This window comes from Calypte anna, chromosome 17 (assembly GCF_003957555.1).
Source record: "Calypte anna isolate BGI_N300 chromosome 17, bCalAnn1_v1.p, whole genome shotgun sequence".
NCBI lineage: Eukaryota > Metazoa > Chordata > Aves > Apodiformes > Trochilidae > Calypte > Calypte anna.
Window position 1 is genome coordinate 9965228 of NC_044262.1, and position 24861 is coordinate 9990088.

General features: G+C 53.2%; 2 protein-coding genes and 1 long non-coding RNA gene across 5 annotated transcripts in view; 2 read left to right on the forward strand and 1 right to left on the reverse strand.

Moving 5' to 3' along the window:
• The first annotated feature begins 29 nt into the window (after nt 1-29).
• On the forward strand, nt 30-1475 carry DNLZ (DNL-type zinc finger). 2 transcript variants are annotated; one of them, XM_030461259.1, is made up of 3 exons: nt 30-305; nt 510-649; nt 844-1041. In XM_030461259.1, the coding sequence occupies exons 1-3, from the start codon at nt 33-35 to the stop codon at nt 947-949; spliced, it is 519 nt and encodes a 172-aa protein (XP_030317119.1). In that variant the 5' UTR covers nt 30-32; the 3' UTR covers nt 950-1041. The 2 variants fall into 2 exon arrangements, with proteins under 2 accessions (XP_030317119.1, XP_030317118.1); XM_030461258.1 differs by lacking the exon at nt 844-1041 and adding an exon at nt 1211-1475 and having other exon boundaries at nt 32-305.
• A 2677-nt stretch (nt 1476-4152) lies between these two features.
• LOC115599272 lies at nt 4153-6678 on the forward strand. Of its 2 annotated transcripts, none has more exons than XR_003988268.1 (3): nt 4153-4236; nt 4410-4572; nt 6597-6678. It is a non-coding gene; the product is annotated as an uncharacterized LOC115599272 (long non-coding RNA). The 2 variants fall into 2 exon arrangements; XR_003988267.1 differs by having other exon boundaries at nt 4160-4236; nt 4350-4572.
• Nucleotides 5248-24861, reverse strand: part of GPSM1 (G protein signaling modulator 1) — a 68792-nt gene continuing 49178 nt past the window's right edge. The window contains exons 12-14 of the mRNA XM_030461459.1: nt 9542-9701; nt 7613-7821; nt 5248-7280 (exon numbers count right to left, since the gene is read on the reverse strand). Of these exons, the coding sequence (XP_030317319.1) occupies nt 7092-7280; nt 7613-7821; nt 9542-9701 (558 nt within the window). The 3' untranslated portion in view covers nt 5248-7091. The remainder of the gene's footprint in view (nt 7281-7612; nt 7822-9541; nt 9702-24861) is intronic.

Here is a 24861-nt window from a genome sequence, read left to right on the forward strand (position 1 = left end):
CCCCTCACCCCATGATCCTCCCCCCTTGCCCCATGGTCTCTCCCCATCACCTCTCCCCACACCCCCATGGCCGCCACCGCCCCAGTCCCCGCCCCTCACCGCACATGCTCAGTGTCACGCAGCGCATGGCGCGGGCGCTGCTGAGCTCTCTGCTCCGCTCCGCTCCGCCATGCCGGGCCCGTTGCCTCCGGATCCCGGTCCCTCCGATCCCGCTCCGGATCCCGCCGCTCCGCCGCCCGTTCTGCAGCACCGCCGCCCCGGAGCGGCCGCAGTCCAAGCATTACCACCTGGTGTTCACCTGCAAGGTGGGCGGGCAGGGCCGGGCCCAGTACTGCTGGGATCTGGGCCGGTACTGGCGGGATCCGGGCCGGAACGCGGCCGAGCTGCCCTCTAGTAGCTAGGGATGAGGGAAGGGAACCTTTTGAACGGTTTAAATAATTTGTTTTCCCTCTGAAAGCTCCAGAAGCTGCCGGTACCGGGATGCTGAGGTGCCGGTTGTTTGTTCCCAGGTCTGCCGGACGCGGTCGGCAAAGACGATCTCCAAGCAGGGCTACCACGAGGGTGTGGTGATTGTCACCTGCCCGGGCTGCGGCAACCACCACGTCGTGGCCGATAACCTGGGCTGGTTCTCCGACCTGGAAGGGAAGAGGTGGGTGTGTGGGGGAGAGAGTTTGTTCGGGAAGGGGAAGGACGGCAGAGACTTAACTGCATCCCCCTGAGCTGATACGTTATTTCCTTGAAGCTTTTGAAGTGTGGTTCAGATAAAACCCAAGTTTTCCACAGGTATCATTCTGTTTCGTCCAGTTCTGAAAGCACCCAAATTGGGCTTTAAAATCTTCACAGTGTGAAGCTGCAGCAGAAGCCAAGCACCTCCGGTGCCTGCAGGTGGATTGGTGCCTGCGGGATCCTGCTGTCCTTCATCCCATCCCTGCTCCCTTTCCCTGGATGAGCCTTTCAAATGTGTAGGCCCATCTGCTGCTGGATTTCAGTGCAGATACATTTAAAAATTTCTGTTTAACCATAATTGCTAAATTAATCCTAATGGAGGAAAGTATTCCCAGGAGGTTCGGGTGGATTTATCCACCTCCCAAACTCTTCATGGAAAAGAAACACCGTGGTGGTTCCCTGGGTGGGGTGTCCAGTGATGGAGTGACCCCCTGGGGTCTGTCCTTGCTGTGGTGTCACTGTTGGTTCTCACGTTGCTGTTAAGGAATATCGAGGAAATCCTGGCAGCCAAGGGGGAGAAGGTGAGACGTGTGGCTGGGGAGGAAGCCTTGGAACTGCTTCTGGAAAGCTCGGCAGATACCAGGCCTGGAGGTCAGCTCACAGAGGGAGAGAGCTGGGAGAGCCCCCCAGAGACTGACAAGGATGGGACTCGTGATGGCAAGAGCGACTCTTAACCTTTATTCCCTGATTTCAGTGGGAAGTTTCTGTGTTTAAAATAAACTCAGGCTTTTGGTCTTTCACTTTCTGTAGCTTTGCCTTTGGAGCCAATGTTTTTAGGTGTGGATGCTTTTCCTGGTACTTGTTTTGTTGACTCTTAGGGAAATCTCAGTGCTTCAGTGGTGTCAGGAGCCCTGCTTTGTCCTGCTGAGAAGGGAGCCAGGAATTCTTTGTCCCTGTGCTTTGGGATGGTGAGGTGCAGCTGTAGCTGGAGGTTTTCTGGCCCAGGTGTTGTGTGGCAGCAGCTGATGGCAGAGCTGGGGGAGCTGTGCCCTCACCCTGCCTGAGGCTGCAAAGGCTGCAGGAGGCCAGATCACTCACTCTTACTCCAGTCACCTGCTGCTTTTTTCTTTTTTTTTGCCATTTTCCACCCTTTCCTTTCCCTGCCACTCCCAGCAGGGCTGAAAGTCCCCTGTGTTTGTGGGAATCCCACTGGGGTGATGAGTTGAGGGTGCTCCCCATCACTGGGGTTCTGCAGCTGGGGGGTTGGTGAGGGGGAGGATGGGTGTGAAGGCAAAATTAATGTTTGTGAAGCATGCTGGAGATAAGTAGAGCACCTAGAGAGTTGTCTGAAGAGTTATGTGACAGATACTGAGGTGCTTGTTAGTGCTACTGCTGTGAGCTAACATCAGTTAGGAGGAAAGAGTAATTTAATAAATTAAAAATGTAAGTGTTTACCAGCATGTAATGCTCAGGCAGTGATGAATCAGGCAGCAGGGGGATCAGGCTGTACTTGGTTAGGGCTCACTTCTGCCTGGGTGGAAGTTTAACTTTTCTCACAGTCCATTAGTTTGGGTCCAGTGGAGTCTCTGCTTTCTCTCAGTTTAACACTTGCAGTCAAAGAATAATCCAGGCTAGAAGAGACCTGTGGATGTTTCTAGTCCAACCCCTTGTTCAGAGGAGGATATTCAGAGTCTTGTCTTGAATATCCCTGAGGATGGAGATCTCAGAACCTTTTTGGTTCCTGTTCTGGCATTTGCTCAGTCCTGTAGTGGGAAAAAACCCCACCTGAACCATGTCCTGTGGTTCAGTTTGTGCCCATCCCCTTCCCTCCAAGCACTGAGCACTTCTGAGCTGAACCTCTCTGCTCTCTGGGCCCTCTTAGTAAAATCCCTTTCAGCTTTCTTGTCTCTGGGCTGAACAAACCCAGTGCCTTCAGCCAGGAGTGTCCTGGTGCTCAAGGCCCTTCACCAGCCAGGTGTTCAGTGGGGATGTATTGATGAGTATTAACGAGTTGCCTTCCTCTACCTGAAGTGTTCCCAGGAATTCCATTAGAAGCAGGGATCAGGGTGACACAACAGCAGGAGCTTTCCTCTTGGAACAGCCTTGGGGGGCAGGAACTTCATCCCTCAGCTGGGATGTGGGGAGGAGTTGGTGCTGCAGTGCCTGGGGAGTCTGGAACATTGCTGTGCTCACCCTGGTGTGAGAGCCTGGCAGGAATTAGCACTCTGCAGGCAGAAGGGGGATTTTATTCCCTTTCACCTGAAAATCTGCAGTCTTCTCCCATGGCACCTAAAACCTTTGCTGAGGTGGAACAGCAGCTGCTGCAGGATCCCTGTTGCCTTGGAAACAGCTCATTTACAACCTGACTTTATCTAAAACTCCTTCCTTTACCTTTCAGCCCTGTTCCTGTGCCCCAGCTACAGACAAGCAGCTGCTGCTTTTTGCGGTGTTGCAGTAAAAGCTGTATCAGTCTGTCCCTCTTGCGTGTTGCTGTGTTTTAGTCTGTTTCAGAGTTTCCTGAGCCCAACCTCCTGTGGCACTGGGACAGCACCAGGAGCTCAGGGGCTTGGTGTGGTTTTGCTGCTGCCCTGGAGGTTCAGGGACATCAGGGACAGAGCTGGAGGTGACAGGGAGCTCACTGGTGTGGAGCACCCCTGTGAAAGGGCTGCAGAAGCAGGGGGAAAATTTGCATCTAATACTTAAGGTTTTGCTGCTAATTGATTGCAAGGTACAAAGTGATTTTTTTTCCTTGCTTTTGGAGGGTTTTGCTGAAAAATGTTGTGTCACAGGGAGGTGTCTGTTCCTGAAAGTGCAGAGGGGGGAGCAGGCTTTGTCTAGGAGGAGCCTGATGAAGATGAAGGAATGGGGAGAAGAGAAGCAGCCTTTCTGCTGAGCTGGAGGTGTGTCCAGATGGGGAAGAAAAAAAAATGCCATGCAGCCCCTGAGCAGAGGAGGGACTGAGGGTGCAGCCAGTTGGGTGAGTGCTGCACAGAGGGGGGGTTCAGGGGACAAAGCAGTGCTCACAGGAGGAGCAGCAACACAAAGCTCTGTGCACATCCCTCAAGTGTTGCACTGTGGCTGTCAAGGGCTCGATCCAGTTCCTGAATCCTGCCCTGTGAGAGCTTTCCTGCAAATGGCAAATACTTTGCCTCTTGTTCTCTGCCTCCTCTGAACAAATCCTCCTCTCGTAGTGCAGCCAAATCCTGCTGTTAATCCACTGGGGGCTCTGATGGGTCCTGTCTGTTGGCTGCAGGGGGGGTCTGGGGGTCTGGAGGGGGGAAGTGAGGGGATGGATGTGAGGGGCAGCAGAGGCCCAAGGGAGGTGTGGGGTGGAGGCTCATTTGCTGTGGTACCTGACAGACCCTCCCCCCCCAGCTGGGGTGCCCCCCTCAATCTCCCCACACTCAGCTGTGCTGCGGGGGGGGTCTGGGTGATGCAGTTGCAGCCATTGCCTCCTGCTTAGTGGCCTCTTCCTTCTGTTTGGTAGGTGCTGTGAGAGAAAACATTTACTGACTGAAAACACACACTTGTGCCCCCCCCTTCCAGCTGATAAGGACAGAGTGACTGCAGGTGAGACCCACCACCCACCCACAGGGCTGTCACCTGTCCCTGGGTCCTGTGCATAGCTGGGGACGTGGTTCTGTCCTCAGGTCACACAGTTCTAACACAGATTTTGTGTCCAGGCACTGAGGTGAGGCACCTGATGAGCCTGAGCTGGCAGCTCCTCATTTCTCTTTGCTCAGGACTGGCAGTGCCCAGCACAAAGCAGCCAGGCATGGGAGCACCAGCTGTGCCTTGGCTTTATCCTCACAGGATCCAAATCCTGCTGCTCTCAGGCCAGCTCAGCAGTGAAGTCTGACACCCTGCTCACACCCACTGTGCTGGAATGAGCTCTGCTGCTGCCTGGTGAGTGGGCTCACAGGGGCTGCGGGCAGGGGGCAGGGCTTGGCACAGCATTCCTGCCCTCTGGGGAAACAGACACCAAGACTGGGCTGAGCAGAAGCTCTCAGGCAGGGCTTGAAAGGAAAAGTTGGGCCAGGCTGGCTGGGAAGAGCTGCTCCTGGCCATTAGGTTGGAAGAGATCTCCAAGCTCATCCAGCCCAACCTTTGACCAACACCACAGTCAACTATCAGTAAGGTCCAAATGGCTTTTAAAACCCTCCAGGGATGAGGAAAGGGTCCAACTGAAAGCAGAATTTGAGGAACTACACTCCCAGAGGCAGAGGATGCAGAAAGGATCCCTTTTACCTGGAGAGGGCAGCAGAGTGATGAGTTCCAGGTGCAGAGGGAACAAAAGATGAAGGCAAAGGAGGGCAGGCAGAAACTTCTCCTCTTTGGGGCTGTGTCTGCCCTGTCCTGCTGACTCTGGGGCCTGGCAGAGCTGGGGGTGGCAGCTGCTGCCTGGGACCTGTGTGCTCCTCCTGTCAAGGGCTGTGTGGGTGGGGGCATCCACCCTTAGTGCTGCAAGAGGCCACCCCCTTATCCCCCACCCCCTTGCAGAGGGTCAGCAGTAGCTTTGCTGTCAGCACAACAGGCAGGCTGGCCAAGAAATGATGAAAATAAATTTCTGTCACTGAAGCTTAGACACAAATATTTATTAAGCACAACCTCCCTCCCCTTTCACTTGAGCTATATTCAATTCTAATATATTAATTCATTTGGCAGATTATTTTTTTTTTTTTAGAAAAAAAAGTACCTGTGGGGTTGGAAATTCCCCATTAAAATGACATTAGCAAATGCACATGTAAAAAATAAATAAGCTCATACATTCAAGTATATGGCAAATAATTAACACCTCTGAAAGCTGAAGGGTCAGATTGCAGTTCACCACCTGGCTGAGCACTGCCCAGGCCCCAGCCTGCAGCTGGGAAGTCAGTGTCATGGTCCATGTTTTCCTTGTAAGGAACACGAGCTGGGTGGGTCTGTAGGTGCTGGGCAGGATCTCCTCCCCCTTCTCCAGAGCTTTGCACCCCAGGAAGGTGGCTGAGCCCTGAGCCTGCAGGAGGTGAGGGCTCCCTGGCAGCAGGTAAACCACAGCCACCCCTCCATCTGGTCAGTGCAGGCAGGTTAAATGCCTGGTGAGCAGCATCACTGTCTGAAACTCTTCCTGCTGATTGGAAATGTTTCCATCAGATGCATTTTTTTTCAAATAGAAAGTGCTGATTTGTTCTCTACAGGAACACATCCACTTTGGCAGAGCTCACACCGGAGTTTCTCAAGTCCAAGACAGCCTTGTCTGGTCAAGCAAAAATACTCAGTCAGATCCCTGCTCCTCTCCTCCCTGGGTTTGCTTTTCCAATTGTTCCAACAGGAGAAGGAATGGAAGTAAATGTAGAATCTTGCACTTGTGTGGGGTGGAACTGACCTCCCAGCCACCAGCCCAGGCTGGAGCTCTCCTGAGGCTCCAATAATTGGAAGCAGCTGGGAGAAATTGGAGTGCCTGGCCCAGAGCACTGGTTTGGGATGAAATGAGGGGTGGGAAGAGGCATCATCCCCTCCTGCTGTTGGACACAAAAAAAGAGGAGGGGATGGGTCCTCTTGCTCTCCTCACAAGCCATGGCCAGAAACTTGTCAGGTTTTGCAGCAGGTTAGTGGTGAGCACAGGCTTCTGCTCCAGGCAGACACAGCCCAGGGGAGAATCCTGCACCAGAAGCCATCAGAGGGGCAGAGATCCCTACCCTGCTCCCCTGCCAGGCACAGGACCCCTCCTGGGGGCTACTCAGCTCCTCTCTGGAGGTGAAGCTCAGGGGAGCAGTGTCTGCTCCAGCCCCAGGGGTTTGGGTGCAGAGGGGGTCAGAGCACTCACTGCAGAGTCCCCAACAAACCTAAAGTCAACTTTCAGGTGTGTGGGACCATGACTGCAGCTAGGGCAGGGCTGAGGTTTGGAAGGACCCGTGGGGCTTCTGACTTGGGTTTATTTCCTCCTGTAGAAAGAACAAAGCTGAGCAAGATGTTCCTGGGCAGGATCCAGAGCAACTTGTGTCACCTCTTGATGCAGGCAAGACAGGAGGACTTCAAAATGGAGAAGATGTTCTTCCTTCCCCCATGGAATTAAAAGTGTTGTGGAAATAAAAGACATTGAGGCTGGAGTTATCAACTGCCCACTTCTGGGCTCCTCCTTTGGCCAACAGCAAAAGGTGTTTTGCCAAGGTCTTCTTCCCTCATGCTGTGCCCAGTGTTACAGTGGCCACGTGTCCTAAAAAACCCTATGTTTAAGAAGTGCCCCACATCCAGTGGGCCCTCCTGTAACATGGGGGTGCAGCTCCTGTGTCCCTGGGGTGGCTTCTGGGAAAAGTCTGTGGCAGCACAGGAGCTCTCCAGTCAGAAACCACCTACCCTTTTTCTGTTTTGTTGGGTTTTTTCCTTCTCAAAATACAAATTAAACCAAATCAACCCCGCCCCCCTCCCAGGCCAAACCCCAGTTCTTAGCTGGAACCCGGGCTCTGCTGCTCCTCTGCTGCCTCCTCCTGGGCTGAGGCCAAATCCACCCTCTGCTCATCCATGCGTTTGGCCTGGACACGCTGGATGAGGCTGAAGAAGTCTTCATCAGGCATGGTGGGGCCACGGGGGATGGAGTCTGGAGGTGCACAACGCTGGTCATCTATCCTGGAGGACTGCAGGGGAGGAGAAGAGGAGTTAGGAGCAGGTACTGGTGAAACAGTCCTGTTGTGGAGGCACAGGGCTGGGAGCAGAACCCCAGAGGGGCTCCCACCTGGGGTGTAGGGAGTGGGGTTCTGCAGCCACAGTGACAAAATGCAGCCCCTCACCACAGGGCTAAAGAAAGAGGGAGCTGGAGGCACAGATCAGTTGGTACCTGTCCCAGGGCTGTGGCTGGGTGGGGGGCTGCAGGGCAGGTGGGATCAGGGGGTGGCATTTGCCTGGGGGGGGACAAGCTTCAAGAGTTGCTCCCTGCATCTGGGGATCCCTCCCAGTCCTACGCTGGTACCTGACACTTGATGAGCATGTTGAAGAACTCGTCCCCGGGCTCCTGGGTGTCCCCCTCCACACGCAGGTGCCCCAGGTTGTTGTGTGTGATCCTCAGGCCTGGCAGGTTGCCCACGTTGGCACGTTGGTCATCCAGGCGTCTGCTCTGGGAGCTGGCGATCAGATCGAAGAATTCCTCGGTCTGGGGAGATGCCATCAGGGAGGAGTGGGCTGGGAGGGGGGAGAGGAGCACACCAGGGTCACAGCTCTGCCTGGTAAACCTGACCTGCAGCTCTGCTGCCTGCAGAAAGCCCAAATCCTCACCACCAAACCCAAAAGGCTGCACTGGAGGGTCCCAGTCTTACCCATACATCTGACCTATAAAATCCCTCAGGGGGTTTATCCCAGCCAGACACCCAAAAATGGGACAAAGGGAGGATTTTCAAACCAGCACACGAGTCAACCCCCAGGCTCTGGAAATGCCTCTTGGGCAGCACTCAATGGAAAAAGCCTCTTGGCTCCTGGCAGCTGCTGGGCAGTGAAAACTCCCTAACAACAGGGACAAGGAAAAGAAAAAACGTAAGCAAACCATCCCAGGTGGTGTTAGTGCCCCAGTGAACACAGAGCTCTGGAGGAGAGGAGCCCCAGGCCTCCCAACGTGACAGGCTCTTGGCAGAGCCCCAGCTCATGGACTTGCAGAAATGTCTAAAACTCTCAGCATGGATGCAGAGTTCCTTCCCCTTCAGCTCACAAAGAAACTTTGCAAACAACACATCTGAAAGGTGCAGAGCCCAAACAACCTACTTGTACGTTCTTTAGAAAGCTTCATATTTTAAACTCTCTGCTAAATTACACAGCTGTTGCAGCCAAACACTCCTCTGTATCAGAAAAGTCTCTCTTGAAAAAGAGATGCTCATTTCCACCCTATTTTTAGAAGACAAAAACCCCGCTCACCTCACAGCCAACCTGCCCCAGCCTGACCTCCTCCACACTGCTCTGCCCTCACTGCTGCTTCACCCTCTGCCCCTGGCACCTCTTCCTCTGAGCAATCTCAAGCTGCAACTCTTGCTGAGCTCAGAGGGATCTCAGGGCTCTCTCCTCCTCTTGGTTCTTTGTGTTCATTTGGAAACCAATAAACAAATCCATCAGCTCAAGAAGTGTTTTGAGCCCTTCCTGATGGTGTTAAGTGTGACCTGCACCTTCCAGTGCTTCTCTCCAGAGTGGTTTAAACAAAGGTCCTCAACACTATTCCATAAAAAACACCATGAAAATGCAAACACAGCCCTGACCTGCCTGTCCTGTCCCATCTCTTTGTCAGGCAGCTTCCTCAGTTTATCCCTGTTCTTCCTAGGGGTGAGGGAGCTGTCTGCCTGCTGGAGCTTCCTATTGTTTATCCATCCTTCTGGCTACTCTGTTCTTACACAGCACCTATCACCACAGCATCCAAGAACTGTACAAAACCCAGAAGTTTTTCCCCTATGGCAACACTACCAGAAAAACTGGCAACACTTCATCCTGCCTGTGAAACCCCCCAGCCCTCCACCTGCCCCAGCCCTCCAGGCTCTTAAAAGGCTCCATCAGCATCTTCCTCCTGGAGACCCTGGCAGAGGCAGAAGTCCTCATGCCAACCTCACTGTTTGAAGGCCAGACCTTCAAAAGGCCCAAACTGAAAAAAAAAATCCAAGTATATTTTGGATTTCTCTCGCTCAGTTGCTCTCTGAAAACTTCAGTTCATATTCCCCAGCCTTTCCCCCAGTAACCAGTAACATAAGAATTATTTCTTTCTTCCTTAAAACCACGATGGAGCTCGCCAAAGAACTGCTCAGTTCAGAGAGCTGCAGCCTGGGGAAAACATCACAAGATTCACAAGTAAAACCACAACAGTTGGCCCCAGCACGGGAGCAGCAGCACTCCCAAAGTAATTGGGAGTTATAAAGGCATCAGTGCTTACACATCCGTTCTTCCAGGGTAGGCAGTGGGGTGGCAGCTGCCTCTGCAGCCTCTGCTGGGCACTCCTCCAAGGGGCAGCGCTGATCATCCATCCGGTTGCTCTGGAACTTGCTCAGCAGGTCAAAGAAACATTCCTCATCTGAAGGGCTACGGTTGATTTTCTGGAAAGAAGGTAAAAGAGAAAATCAGAAAGCTCCAAACAACTCCCCAAGTGTCAGCAATGTGTTGGTGTCCTCTCCAGGCCTGCTCAGATCTGGCTTCTGGCTGTGCCCACTGCTTGCCAAGCCCACAGCCTGGAGCCTGCCAGGGGTCCCGGGAGCTTCTGTGCAGGAAAAAAAGGTGGGATCACCACCAGGAGCATCAGGGATGAGAGGGAACCCCGTGGACACTGTGGCTGTAGAGTTGTTGTGTGCCCAGCTCCAGCTCAGCCCTGCCAGCACTCATCTGTCCTTTCCAACCACCTAAATTTAACAGGCACTACCCCAGTGCCCCCGTGTCCCCAGCCCACTGCTTGTACCAGTCACCCAGCTGAAAATGACACAAGATTATAGTTTTTCAGGAAAACAGCTCTTGCAGGAGAACCTCAAATAAGCACCCTGCACTAGACAGGGATATATTTAAGTCGTGCTGCTGAAGGGTTGGTGTTCAAGGCAGCCTCTCAGAAGCCCTGAGTTGTGCCCAGGGGCATGTGGGGAGAGCAAACCCCAAGCCCTGCTCTGGAGCAGCTGGTGCCACAGGAACTGCAGATTTTCCAAGGAGCTGCTCAGAAGGGGATATAAAACCTGAGAGCAACAAGAGGAGCATCTGCCAGGCTTGGGAAGGGTCCCTGCCTGCTGAGCTCATCCCACCACAGACACTGGGAAAAAAAACAACAACACAAGAGAAACCAACCAAAAACTCCTGCAACTGAGTGTGCTGGGACAGGGCCAACAGGGCTGGGGACAATCAGGCTGGGACGGGGCACTGGGTCCTTCTGGGGAGCAGCACCAGAGAGAGCACAGGGAGAGGCAGCCTGGAGAGGCCTTTCAGTGGAGAAAGGGAATTTCCTGGGCTCTTGGTGAAGCAAAACCCCTCTCCTGGGCAGCCCAGGAGCCCTTCCCTCGCCCACCACCATTCCCAGCAGAGCTCTTCTGCAGGACAGAAGCACACCAAGCCCTTCAGGGGAGGTCTGTGCTGGGGAAAGCCTCGTGCTGTGAGGGTTAAAGCCACGAGCTGGATTCAGTAAATGAAGGGAAACAATTTTCCTGTATGCTGAGCGAAGCAGAGGAGCTGCACTCAGCTTCTATTTAGGGCAGTGTCAGAATTAGCAGCGGGGCAGAGAGGAACATGAGCAATGTGGGAGCTGAGCAGGGAGTAGAAAAACCCCTCTCACCTCTTCCCACGTGCCAGCATGTGGCTGGGATGGACCCTCTGAACCAACAGGTGCACCATGGAAATCAAAGCTTGCTCAGGCTCAAACCTGGGATGAGCCACATCCCTCACAGCTCTGCTGTTCCTGACACAAATTTCAGGCTGGAGGAAGAAGCCAGCTCAGCTCATTCACACCAAACCCCCTCTGGCTCCCCAACCACAGAATAAATCCAAGGAGTTGTGGGGCCACAGGACACTTTTTGTCTTGCAGCTGGGCAGCACGTTGGTCAGAGCCCCCAGATCAAGGCTTCACCCCAGTTAGAGACCAGATCCCCCAAAGGTGCATCCTGCCAGGGAGCCTCCCGTGTCAGCATCTTTGTTCAAAATGTGCCTGGGAGAGGAAAGGATGCTCAGGATCAAGAGGAAGAGCACCCAGTGCATGCCAAGTGTGGGACAGAGCTGGCTGCATGCCTGGGGACCTCCTGGTGGCCCCGGGCCAGTGTTAGGGCTCACATGTGGGTGTTCCAGGGCCTGGGGCAGCACCCACTGGTGTCAGGCTCCCTCCTGCCCTGGCCCAGCCAGCCTTTGCCCCAGGCCTGCACCTCTCTAATTAAAAAAAAATACTCCAAGATGACCAAGCACAGTGCTTGGCTGCCTCCACTCACAGTCTGCTCCTGGCCCCAAGGAAGGAGCTGTGAGTGCAGATGGATGTGCAGTCACACCCTGGGGGCCACCATCTGCTCCTGAGCTGGGCTTGCCCAGGGTTTTGGCTCATCCAGGATGGTCAGGAGGGTTCCTGAGAGCCAGGGTATCCCCTAACAGGGCTGAGCACCAGTCCTGGGACAGCACAGATACAAAGCCAGCACTCACCACAGCCCAAGACCCAGATCCTTAAATGGTTCCTGGGCAGCAGCTTTTGTTTCCTGCCCCGAGATCCTTTCTCACCTCCTCTAGCACCACAACTGCCCAAATTCTGCCAACTTAACTCTCCTCTGGTCAGTCACCCTCCATCATGGGCAAAGCAGCAAACCAACCCCTTCTGTGCTGGACAGAGGGACCTGGAGCTGGTGCTGGAGGCTGCAGAGATCACCCAGGGGCACAGACACAGCCCATGGAGGGACCAGGACAAGTGTGGAAATCTGCTCTGACCCTGGGCAGGTCAGGGGTGGTCACCCATACCTGGGGGTCAGAACTTTGTTCTCATGTCCTGCCAGTGGTATTCCCACCTGGATGCTGCCAGCTCCTCGCTGGGCAGCCTGGCCAAGGACAGCCTGGGAGTGGGACTTCCTCACCTGGAATGGGTCTCCCTGGCTGGCAAGCAGCCAGGATTTTACATACATTTAGTCCCTGTGGATGAGCAGACTGGTAAACCTGCCAGGTCAGATCCAGGCTGTGTAAAACCCAGCTGAGGGGTTGGGAAGGCAGCGAGGAGCAGGAGCAGCCATGGGGAGGATGCTGCTCCCCTCAGCCTGCAGTCTTGCAGCCTGCAGGCTGACCCAGGCAGCCTCTGTCCTCCCCCAGGCTGCTGCCCTGCAGAGCACAAACACACTCAGTTTCCTCTCCAGTAAACTCCCACTCATGCTAAATAAAACCTCCAGCAGCCTCTGACAGAGAAGGCCCTGGGCTGGCCAGCTCTGGCCCTGGGCACAGCATCTCAGGGGGAAATCCCTCAGGATGGCTGCTCCAGATGTGCAGGTGAGGCCAAGGCTGAAGCAGCTCCAGGCAAAGCAAAACAAAACCAGACCAGACTCCTGTGCCTGACCCCCCTTGGCCATTTTCACACAGACCCAGGAAAGCCATTAAGCAAACATAGAAGGCCTAATTGCAAGATTTAAACCACTTTCCAGCCCTCAACACCTGAAGCTGCAGCTCGCAAATGTCCCACAGAGTTTCCACCCTTGAAACCCGAGTGGGCCAGGGTCTCTGTAGAGCAAAGCCTTTCTCTGAGATGTTCCCATTCCCAAGCCCCATCCCAGGATCAGCAGAGGATCCCTGGCAGCCAGGGCAGGATGCTGCTCTCCCTCCATTGACTGCTGAGTTGGGACTGAAGCCTCTCCGATGGCAGGCCCAGGACAACACGTTCCCAAACTGCTCTGAGGAAGGTTTCCAGAGACCCCCAAGGAACACTGCAGATGATTTCTGCACTGGAAGAGCCATGCCACATCCCCCACTGATTCCTGCTACTGCCACGTGCCAAAGGCACCTGCTGCACCATGCGTGGGTGAAATGTCCCCTTCAAAGGGAGTGTTGCCCACCAGACCGAGCTGCTGATGCTCTTTTGAGCCAGCCCAAGGGCCAAACCTGGTTCCTTCATCACATCAGTTCCTCCTCTCACAGCTTGTGTCCTCCTGAGGGGAGCTGCCCTGCCTTTGGTCCCCCTTCTCTCCTCCAGGCTCAGGTTCCTGCAGACCTGCCCTGATGCAGTAAGGACTCCTCAAGCTCGAGGTCTCCTCACTCTGGTTCCACCCAGGACCCACTGCCCAGCAGAAGATGGACCCGGGTGGGTCTGGCACAGTGGATCCACCTCAGGAGCTTCTGCTCAAAGGCAGTTTGGCTCCAGAGGATGGGTCAGGTCAGGGACAAGGTGAGGACAGCAGAGGGTTCAGGGATAACACAGTTCCCAGGAGTGGTTTTCACTGCTCCTCCTGCAGCAGCCCCTCAGAGAGCTCTGCAAACACATCTGCCAATGATTCCTCCTCCTCCTCACCTTAGAGACAACCTGGAGGTGAAGTCACTTGACCATGTCCCATGGGGATGCAGTGGCAGAGCTGAGACAGGACCCAGCAATCTGTCCCCAGGACCAAGCTCCCAGCTGCCAACAGTTCGTGGAAAAAACGTGACCCTTGTTCTCACAGGCAGTTCCCTCCCCAGGGCCTGGCAGATGCTCATCCCCACACATCTACACTCACCCACCTTCTCTGTCTCTCCCTTTTTAAGGCAGCTGCATCACAGCTGCTCACCTACTCTCTTAACAAGGCAGATGACCCCAAAAATCATCAGGCAGGAGCAGGGTAGGGTGCTGCTGGTGACTGAACACTTTCTCCTGGCCTGCCCTGCTGCCTGCTCAGGTTTGCTTTATCCCCCCTCCCCCCAACACCTCATCCCAGAGGAAACAACCATGGGGACAGCACTGCTGGCATGGCCACAGCCCCACAGCCCTCACCTCCCCACCTGGTGAAAGGCACCAGAGGATAGGTTTGGAAAGAGCCTCCCAGAAGGTGAGGGGAGCTGGAGGAGAGGAGTGGAAGGGAAGTCTGGCCAAAAGCCTCAGCTGCTTCACTGAGAGGTGAAATGTCTGGGACACCATTTCTGGGCTCGGGAGCAGGGCTCTCCCAGTCCTCAGCCACCACAGCTTGGTGCTGGCTGGAGTCTTCTTGAGGAAACCATCACCTTCAGAGGCAGAGAAGCTGTTGAGCTTGTTCAGCCTTTGCTGAGGACAGCACTTCCCTTCCAATGCCAGTCCTGAAGCTCTGCTGCCACACTCCCTCCCCAGTGGCAGGGCTGGCCAGCAGACCCCCCCCCGACCCCATCCTCCCACTGCCCACCCTGGCCATGCTCTGCTGGGAGACCCCGGCAGACACCCCAGCAGCCTCTGCACTGCTGGCATCGATTTCCCAGAAAGTTGCCAATATATTAACAATAAAAAGTTCAAAAACCAACAGCTACCCAAAAACTTCATAAAAGGAGGCACTACCCAAGCCCTGGCCCGAGCAAATCTCCTTCCTATACCCCCTCCCTCCAGTCCCCCCCGAGCCGCTCATTTCAGAGGGAAACACAAACACAAACCGAGTTTTACTCACTGACCTCAGCCGCCAGGTCTTCCCCAGGCTCCAGCTTTTACATCTCCCTGGGCACAGAGGATCTCGCCTGGCCGGGCAGAGGCTGAATCCCCTTCGGCTGCCGCCAGAACCGGAGCTCCCCGAACCGGAGCTTCCCTCGCGCCGCTCCGCTCCGGCTGCCGGAGCAGCGATTTCTGCGGAGCGGGGATTTATGCGGAGCGTGCAGCCATGTGAGAACCTCGCCAAAAGCTGAGCCCTGCTGGGTGCGAGATGCAGCTTAAAGCCACAGCCCCGCTCTCCACGCTCCTCCCGAGCCCCCAGGGTGCCCTGGCAGGAGGGGGTGGGCTCCAGCCAAGAGCTCCCTCTCCTCTCTTCTCCTCTCCCTCACCTCGCTGCCACGATCCCGGTGTTATTAGATGATGCTCTTAAACACACAGAGGAGCTGTGTGAATATTTAGCTTTCTTTCCACCTCCTCACCTCCTACCCACCACACACACTTTACCTTAAAAATAGATTGGGATCAATTTTCCTAAACTACATCTGCAAACACACTCAGCTCTTCAGGCACTGGCACCACGGTGGCAAATGCACTGTGCACATACAGACACAATATGATCACCCAGATTTAAAGCACCACAACACTGAAAGGACCATTTTTAGCTCCTTGTACTTCTCCTGCTCCTCATATTATTAGATATGTGATTTTTATGTTTTTTTCCCCTATTGCAAGAGCCAAAGATGCTCAGCCATAAGCATCTCTTAATTTAAACGTACCACTGAGCAGAGGGAAACGCCTAATTGCATCAAGGTTTGAAACATGGAAAGATGGAACTGCTATGCAACAGCCAAGGAACTGTTCTTACCTCCCATTTGTGAAATGCCAACGTGAAATGTGAAATTCTGACAGTGAAATGGGTCACTGGAAAGAGAAGCAGCTTGCCAAAGGCCACCTGGCAGGGCAGTGGCAAAATGAGGACAGAGCCCCCTTGGCACTCTCAGCTCTCTGCCCACACTGTCTCCTTATGCTTCATTCTCATTTTTCATTGCAAAATTAGGAAATTTCTTTATCCTGAAGAAATGCAGCTCCTAGGGAATGTCTGTGCCTTTTCCTATCAGTAAATTACTAGAACCATGGCAACTGTGGGGCTGGAGCCCAGGACACAGCTCCCAGGCTGTGTGCAGAGCAGGATGGGTCCCAGCCCCCAGACCCTTCCTGTCCCCAGGAAGGGCTCTGAAGCCTCAGGAGGATTTGCAACACTCCTGGATCCCAGGGCATCATGGCTGCATAAAGCACCTCCAGAAGAAGGGCAGCAGGGCTGGGACAGCCACAACTGGGGTGTGTGGATTCACTGGTGACCAAGAGGTTGGTGGGGAGGGGCTCAGGTTGTGCTCAGGGGCAATTCAAGCTCTGAAGCAACAAGTGATGAAACACCCTGTGCTGACAGGACACAGGCAGAGCTGCCATGGTGGGGATGCTGCAGATATCCAAGATGGACCAGGGAGGTGGTATGCCCCAACTCTCCAGTGCCAGGAGAAAAGGCCAACTCCTCATCACCCAAGACCTTGCAAAATCCTTGTATCAGGACAGGGAGAGCAAAAGGCAATTATTCTGCACCTATTCTGTTCTGGTGCTGCAGGCTATATGGAATGGAAGAGACAACTGGGAATCAACCTCAAACTAAGCTGCTGCCTGGGGAGCTCACATACTAAACTTCAATTTAGTTTGTGATTTGATTTTTAAAAGTGCTACAGCCAACTGTGGAGGGAAAGAGGAGGCAAGGAAGAGCAAAGAGCAGGGCGCAGCATGAGCTGAATGTTGGTGCTGCTGTCTGCTTACTGCTCACTGCTGGGGGGCTGAGCTAAGGGGGATGCTTCAGTGGAGAGGGGTAAGAGGGGAACAGCAGAACTGGGACTCTGCTCCTGTTGAAGAGCTCAGTCAGCTTGGGACAGCTCTGAAAGGGAGCATCAGAAGATGGCACTGAGGGTGAATGCAGAGACCCCACTCAAGAGGTCAGTGCTTGGAGCAGGAAGAGACTTTTTGCATCCAGGATACAGCAAAGGAGAGGCAGTGAGATGTCCCTGATCTGCAGACACCCCCTGCAACCCCAGACTCCAGCCAGGGAGCTGTGAGTGTGGCCCTGAGTGTGCCCTCCCCAGACCTGTGCCCTGCACTGGGCTCTGCCCTCTGCTCAGCCCTGGTGCAGACCAAACTCCCCCCCCCTGCTCCAACACAGGATGTGTGCACGGTGCTTCCCTTGCAGGATGGAATTATCACCCTTCCTTGGACTGTTTTCAAAGATTTTTTTTTTTCCCTTTTAAACAACTCGCCCACTCATCCCTATAAACACTGGTGCTAAAAGCTGGTTCTGTTGTTAAGATTTCAAATAACTTGGGGTTTATTGTTCCAAACCAAATCAAAATAACTCACCCACACTCCCTCCTTCCCTAATACAATAACTGCTGACCTGCTGGGAGCACGCCCTGCTGCCACACGTGGCTGACATCCATGTCTTTGGATCAATAGCAGGTGACAATATTGGGTTTGATTTTATTTTGGGCTGGGTGTCTGCCTGAAGTGCTGCTGACACCTCTGCTGCTTGCAGTGCAGACCCAGCTACCCAAAAGCTGGGCCACCACATCTGGATTTGGCCACTTAGTCCAACAACCTTATTAATACTGGATTTACACTTTTCCCCCAGCTACTGGGTCATCTACCCTGAAATCCCAGGGCAGACAGGCAGCCTGAGACCACTGCATGGAAATTACTGCTGGTTTCTCTTTGGGAGGCAATACATTAATCTGTGTATTCAAACAGCCCTCAAAGAGCTACAGCAAGACTGTAGTTCATGTAGCAGCTTTACCACACAGCTTTTGACAGCATTTACCACGCCAGGCTGGGTTTCCCTGTCACCATTTAGCAGAAACACACAAACCCAGATTTAGCACCCGAAGCTTCAGTCACTAACCAAGAGATGAGTTAGAAGCATCACTCCAAGTCAGGCTCTCCAGCCTACAGAAGGAGATCAGCAGCTACAGAGGTCAATTTGGCCCATCAAAAGCCTGGAGGATCCCTTAAACAACAAAACTGGGAGTGAACCTGAACTATCTGCTCCAAATAAATCAGGTCATAGGCAGATGCCAGCAAGCAGCAAGGCCTGCGAGTGTGATGGACACTGCTCCTCAGCCAGCACTGTGGTACCTGGCCATGCTCATTACAACAAGCAGCAAAAGACAACATTTTAGCTGCAACTAGTTGCAGTATTTACTCTGCAGTTGGAGGGGGGTGGAACTAGGACCATGCTTGGCTGCTGAGTCTCAGTGGAGCAGCAGTCATTTGCTGCACCGAAATAACTCCCTTGCTTTAAAGGCCATAACCCACATTCTTGATTAATTAGCAGAGAAGCCAAGGTTAATATTTAGTGCTTGACTCTCAGTCACCTGCTCTATCCACCAGACCTCCCCACCACCCCCAGCCCTGCTGAGGAGTGGGAGGTGATGGAGCAGACAGGTGCCTGTAAGGCTCCTGCAGGGATGGAGATGATCCAAGGCTCCCCCAGTGTTCTCCTCCCCACAACTCACTGAGCTGGGTGCAACCTGGGATTGGAACCTGCTGACAATTTGCTCTGGAAACGCTTTGCAAAAAGAAACCTTCCCTGTCTCTGGATTGCCCAAACTGTGCTGCTTGCTTGAAACACACTTTCATTTAGACACCTACTTGCTCTCAGCACAGGGCTGTTTCAACAAGCAGCACCTTTACCAGGGGTGGGAGTGAAGTTAGCCAGTGGATCAGCACACACCCTTCTCCATTAGCACCCATCACACACATCTCACCTTCCTATAAACACCCTTCACTGCAGCAAACGCCCAAAACTTAATTATTATTTACTCCTGTTCCAGGAATGCCTGAAGGCCGTGCTCAAGATCAAGGCCTCGTAATTATGCAAGGCTTATTATTCACCAAACATGAAACCCTGGTGGTGCTGGGGGCAGGGAGGGTCCTGGGGCCCCTACCCGTGGGTTTATCACTGCAGTGATGGTCAGACACAGCACTCCTCTCAGAAGGGCTTAAACAAACCAGACAAAAATCCCCAGCAAACACAGAAACAGCTTCTCCCATCAGCAAAAAGCAGCTCCTGCTCGGGTAGGTGCTGTCTGAAAGGGCAAGCAGAAACTGTGTCCTGGCTGGGGAAGGCAGATGGAGAGGCTGATTTGCTCCTGCCCACGGAATACTGAGGTGCAAGTGGCTTTAGGTACAGGCAAAAAAAATCCTCCAGGGACCTATCTGCAAATTCCAGAGGAGCTGCCACCTCCTGCACCCAAGCCCAGTCTGTGGTCTCAGTCTTTGCTGGCTCTCAGGAAAGGGCTGCACTGACCTCAGAACCTGGCTGGTTCCCCCTCTCCTCCAGTGTGACCAGTGGCAGGGAACAGCAGCTCCCTCTGGGACACAGACACATGCAGGAGACACAGAGACATCCAGGATGGAAAAGCTGGATCGATGGGATCATCCAGGGCTATTCTCTAATTGTACATCTCCCCACAAAGCTCCCCCAGCAGTCCCTGCACACACTTCACCTGGCTCAGCTCTGCCAGGTTTGGGCTGCAGACTTCTGGGGCCACATGGGAAGGAGCCGGGGGCTCTTAAAAAAAGGAAACACCATTATTTAGGTTTTTTTAGATTAATTGGTGTTAATTGCCTTGGGAGGCTCCAAAATAGCACAGCTAGTGGGAAACTGAGAGACTGAAGGTGAAGTGTGAGCAGGGACTGGCACAACAACCCCAGGTTGTGTCCTGCCCAGCCACAGTGACTGCCACCAGCAGGGACACCTCCTGCCCCTCCTGCCACCCCTGGATACCCCTGGCCAGCAGCCCCCACACTCACCCAGGGGCTGAAGGAGCCTCTTATTTTATGATGAGAGCTCCAACAAACAGCACTTGAACCTTCCTTATTTCAGGCTCCTTTGATTTATGTATTTGCATCCTTCTCCTTACTCCTGCAACCACCCAGGGTCAGCTCAGAGAAGCTTCACTTAGTCCAAGCACAGACACAAAGACAGCCCAGAGAGACCCTCAAAAACTCTACTTAGTCCCAGCCCAGTCCATTCCCAGGGACTGACTGGATCCATCCTGTACATGTCAGATCCTTCCAGCCATGCTGGGAGCTCAGAGGTCCCAGCTGGCACCACAGCCAAGAAGGCACAGCCACGGTACCCCTGGCACTCACATCTGCTTGACCAAAAAACAGTTGTGCAAGAAAACCAAACAAAATCCCCAGTCAGCAGAGGCCTCTGTGTCACCTCTGGTGTCATTGTAGCTCCAGTGATTTAAGCAGGATGATGCTGATTTACATCCACAGAGAACCTGGACTATGATTTTTTTTAAAGCTTTTTTGTCATGTGCAGTTTATTAAATGTGAGAGTGGAACTGTGAACATAGAGAGTGCCCAGACACAGCAGAGACCCTAGAAATAAGTGAAGAGTTCCAAATTTTGAGAGAAATAAAACATTTTGAGTTTTATAGCTCTGGTCTGGCTTTGATTCATCCTTTTTAGTATTGTTCTCTTTAAAGCAACAGTTTCTAGGAAATGGTGAGAGCAACATCTCTTTACTGTTTCATGCCACTTGATGGTTGACAATTTGCTGGGAGAAAAGGCTGTGCAGGGAGGAAAGCAGACCTCAATTATGGCTTCAAAGTGCCAGTAGCTGAAAACTCAGTTACAGTGAGTGAAGGGAAGAAGAAGAATCTATCTCAGTAGCTCAGTTAGTCAGCTCCAGCCTGGACCACAGGACCAGCCAGTCTGCAGACCTCCTGTCACAACCTCCAGCAAAGGGCAGCTGGGAAACCCTGGACAACCAGTTCATTTTTTTACCTCTTTCCTAGAGCAGGTTCCTCTGGTAAGAGGCTTTTCCTCACAGTTTTCTAGCTCCAGAACTGACCCTCCATACTTAGTCCCTTATAGATGGAATACAGGCTTTTGGACATGCATCCCCCTGATCCTCAGAAGCATCCAGACCTTGGAGGTCCTTGGTGTAATTTCTGCAAAGCAGAGGCTTGAAGAGCTGCCCAGCCCATGGGGCAGCCTCAGGGTTCTTTTTGGTTGCATGTGGGCAATGCAGGAGCATTGGTTGTGTTAAACCTCCCTCCTGACTCCTTCCCTTTGCTGAGGAGGAGAAGCAAGGGAGAGGAACAGTGGGAAAGATCAGAAAGGGGAAGTCCAAGAAACAAGAATATCCCAAAGACAGGAAGAGAAGCAACTCAGCTTCATTCCTGGGACCTTAAGTGCTGCAGGATGTCATGGAGTCCCAGGGGCTGGCAGAGGGGCACAGAGCCAGCAATACCTCTGCCTTGCTTCTCTGCAGAGCAAAGGGTGGGCAGGACACTGCAAGGGCAGCTCTGGGACCAGCTCCTAACCCACCACTGCCCTGGATAAAGAACACTGATCATGGTGTGGGGCACACACAGGTACCACCTGCCCTGCCAACACCAGTCCTGCCCCACAGAGCACAGGGGAGTTATTTGCCTCTAAAGTAGTGACAGGTTCTCTTTCCTACTTAGCTTCTGTCCTCCACATTGTCTGCAGGACAAAGAGGAGGGAACAGCTGTGCACATCTGTCCTGTGCACCTTGCAGGGGTCATTTCTCCACCTGCAGCACCCAAAAGGGTCAATTCTTCTCAGGTAACCCAGAAGCTACAGCCTGGCCTTTTCCAGGCTTAAACTAGGAAAAGTCAAAGCCATTCACAGCACCCCCAGGGGCTCTGTAGCAGAGCAGTCACCTTCCCAAAACAAAAGCAGCATCAGCTGAAGGTCTCCTTGCTCTGAGCAGAGGCACCCCTGGGACCTGCCTGCAAAGGGTGGCTCAAGCAGCCAGTGCCTGTCACCTTCCTATGAGCAAAAGCTGAGGGGAGAAGAGATGCTGCTGCTTCTCAAATCAAGCCAGGCAGCAGCCTACATCACATCCAAAGCACGAGAGGAAGAATCTCTGGACTCCCATGTTGGATTTAGGGCAGAGGACACCAAGGAAAAGCATTGACTGACACAGCACTTGCTGTTACCCAGCAGCAGGGTGCAGGGAACCATCCAGCTGGGGTCTCACAAAGCCAAACCTCAAGTCACAGTTGTCTGAAATGCAGATGCCATCCACAGGGAGGAAAGAGATGCAAGCACAGCCTTTGACCCCAGCACTCTGGAGGATCAGGACCTCTCCCTGCCTGGGACGCTGCTCCCTCCCAGCCACACCTCACCAGGAGCAGCTTCTCCTCTGTGGGATGCCAAGGAGCCTGGCAGGAAATTCTGGCTTTTACTCCAACTGTGTATGCTGGTCTACCTCCCAAGCCCACCCCTCTGCAAGAGAAAAAGTAACTTGGTGAAGGGTGGTAAAAAACTGGAGCTCCAGGGAAGCAGCCCCACACACCAGAGCTGCCCAGAACCCCCTCCTGCAGGGCCCAGCTCTGCCCTGCCTGCCACTCACTCACACACTCTCATTGGATAATTACAGAGAAAAGCAAGGCAAATCCCAATTTTAGTGCCATTATAAAACAGAGAGGGGGAATTCATTACCTGGCAGCTGTTAATATTTAAGGAAGAAACTGATAATTTACCTCTGAGGCAATGAATGCAGCAGAGGCAGAGCCAGAAAGTGCCACTGCCTCCCCCCATCTCTGTGCAGTTCCTTTGCAGAGATTTTCTACCTACCTGGTTATTTCCCTGCCTCCCATGCCAGCACCAAAGTCCTAGCAAGGAACTGCATGTGCCAGGGCTCTGCATTCAGATGGCACAAGACCCTTGGCTCTGGCTCTGCTGTTTCTAGATTTGGGAGAGGATTTTTTTACAGCTCCCCAGGCTCATGCAGCATCTCTGCAGCCATCCCACCTGTGTAACAGGAGCTAAGAAAAGAAAACCCCTACAACTTAACAGAAAGACTTATACAGACATATGGGAAGAAAGTCAGACAATTTAAGATGGCTCTGGAGAGGCAACCAGATTACTGGCTGCTTCTCCAAAGAGCCCAAAGCCCTGGAAGAGCCTCCCAGTACCTGCCAGATTTGAGCTCTCCAGAAAGTTTTCCGACACATCCTGCCTCCAGCTAGGAAATCTCTCAGCACAGCCTCTCTCCTGGCTCTGTGTCTGCCCAAAGCACTACAGGAGGTCCCACAAACTGAAGAGGAAGATAAAGCATCACAAGAACAAGCCACAGCTCAGTGTTTACCTGCTCAGTTCCAACAGGACTGACACCAGCACAGCAGTCTCCAGGTGTCATAGGAACAGTCTTAAATTTAGCAGCAGCTGCCTTCCCTCTCCCTGACTCTGGCTTCTCTCTTCCTCTCCATCCCCTTTTCTCTTGGATTCTCAGAGCATGTTTACACCAGAAAGTCTGACCAATGATAATGGCATAATTATACCCATGCAGTCAAACCAAACCTGATTGCTGTGGGATAAGGAGGGTGTGCATTTGCACTGCCCTTGCTTGTGGTAGTTTACACATCAGTGAGACAAAGAGGCTGCCTGCTCTTAGAAAAGGGAGGAGATGCACAGACAGCACCATGGAGAAGCAAAGGCTGCTTGGTGCAACTCCTTCGTGTTCAAGCTCCTCAACTTTTCCTGACTGCAAGGAAATATCAGTTTCATCTTCTCTCCAACAGCAGAAGGCAACCAGGGAAATGGTGCTTTGGGGGTGCAAGCATCAGGGAGAATGGATGGATGTGTGGATGGATGGATGTGTGTATGGATGGATGGATGGATGTGTGGATGTGTGGATGGATGGATCCTCCCATTCCAGCACCCACCTGGCCCCTTCTGCAGTCCCCAGGGAAGTCACAGGAGATGGATGGGGCACCTGACACCCTGGTGCTTGCCAGACAAGCACAGGATTCAGCAGGGACAGGCAGGACCTTGCTGCCTGGCTTGGCCCTGGATGTCACTCCCAGCTCTGCTCCCTGCCCAGTGCCACCAGAACTGAGCCCTGGGACTGGCAGGCCAGGCAGAGGGTCACCCATCAGCATCTGCTCTGTGCATGGCTCCTGCAACCTGACAATGCCCTGGTAAATCATGAGAGAAAAACCATCAAAAGAGCTCTGGCAGGCTGCCTGTGGGGTGGGGGGAGGGTATGATCTACAAGGTTTTCCTTCTTTTGTGGCTGCTCTGCACTGCAATCATAAAAAAGGTTTTATAAAAATATTTGTCCTAGGGAATGTTTGGTGATGCAGCATGCTTGGAAATTGCTCAGTGTCTGAACACAACAGCAGCCCAGCTCTGCAAACTGTCACTGCCATCAAACACATCAAACCCTTTCTCTTGCCTATAAATGGTCTTTGCAGAGGACAGGGTGAAGCACAGGTCTGCAGAGTGAGGATGCACTCCCTCAAGATGGTTCTGTCCCCTGGGAAGAGGGGAGTCCAGATGAACAGGACCATTTCTAGAGCATGGATCCCCGAAGAAGGGTTTGACTGGGCTGGACACTGGACTGGGTTTGAACTTTACCTCTCTCCATGTTTTTTGATCTAGCTCATGGACCTTGACCCAATAAAGTGACCTTGATCTCTGGCAGGTGCACAGTCCCACTGCCCTGGGACTTCAGGTCAGTGCCCACCAGAACTGGGGCTCCCCAAGCAGTTTTTCCAGGATCACACAGCCTGGACCCTCTTCTTTCTTCCACAGTGGTTGCTCTCTCAGAGAGCAGGGTAAGGGACATAAAACCTCTGATATTTCTGAAGTGTTAGAAATATCCCATCCTTCCAGTAGCCCTTGAAAATACAACTGATACCATGTCAATCAAGAGCTGAAGCATTATGACCTTCTTCACAGTGGAGCAGAGGCTAAATTTATGAGCAAGCCTTTGATGTCTGCAAAGCTTCATGCAATAGAAAGCCTTCTGCTTTGATGTTGCTCTTAAAAGAGGAACCTCAGAAGGTGTGCAGTGCACGAGTCCCAGGCAGCACCCAGATTTGGCCCCCACAATTGCAGGGCCCAGGGACTGAGCTCTAATGCAGCTCCTTTCGCTCAGGGCTCTGCTGCAACAGAGAGAAAATAGGACCAAATGCATCTCACCCTCACCAGCTTCTCCCAGCTCAAACCCACCTTTGCTCTGCCTGTGGAGAGCCTCAGGTAGCCTCAGGAGCTCCAAACTTGATCTCAGGGCTGAAGAGGACTCTGCCCTTGGCCATCCCCCAGAGCCAGGTAGTGCTGGTCCCTCTTCT

Bases quoted from the DNA above. Each gene is read 5' to 3' on its own strand.
- DNLZ (XM_030461258.1), top strand. From the start codon at position 33: ATGGTCTCTCCCCATCACCTCTCCCCACACCCCCATGGCCGCCACCGC. The intron at 306-509 runs GTGGGCGGGCAG...GTTTGTTCCCAG, and splicing joins ACCTGGTGTTCACCTGCAAG to GTCTGCCGGACGCGGTCGGC. The intron at 650-1,210 runs GTGGGTGTGTGG...GTTGCTGTTAAG, and splicing joins TCCGACCTGGAAGGGAAGAG to GAATATCGAGGAAATCCTGG.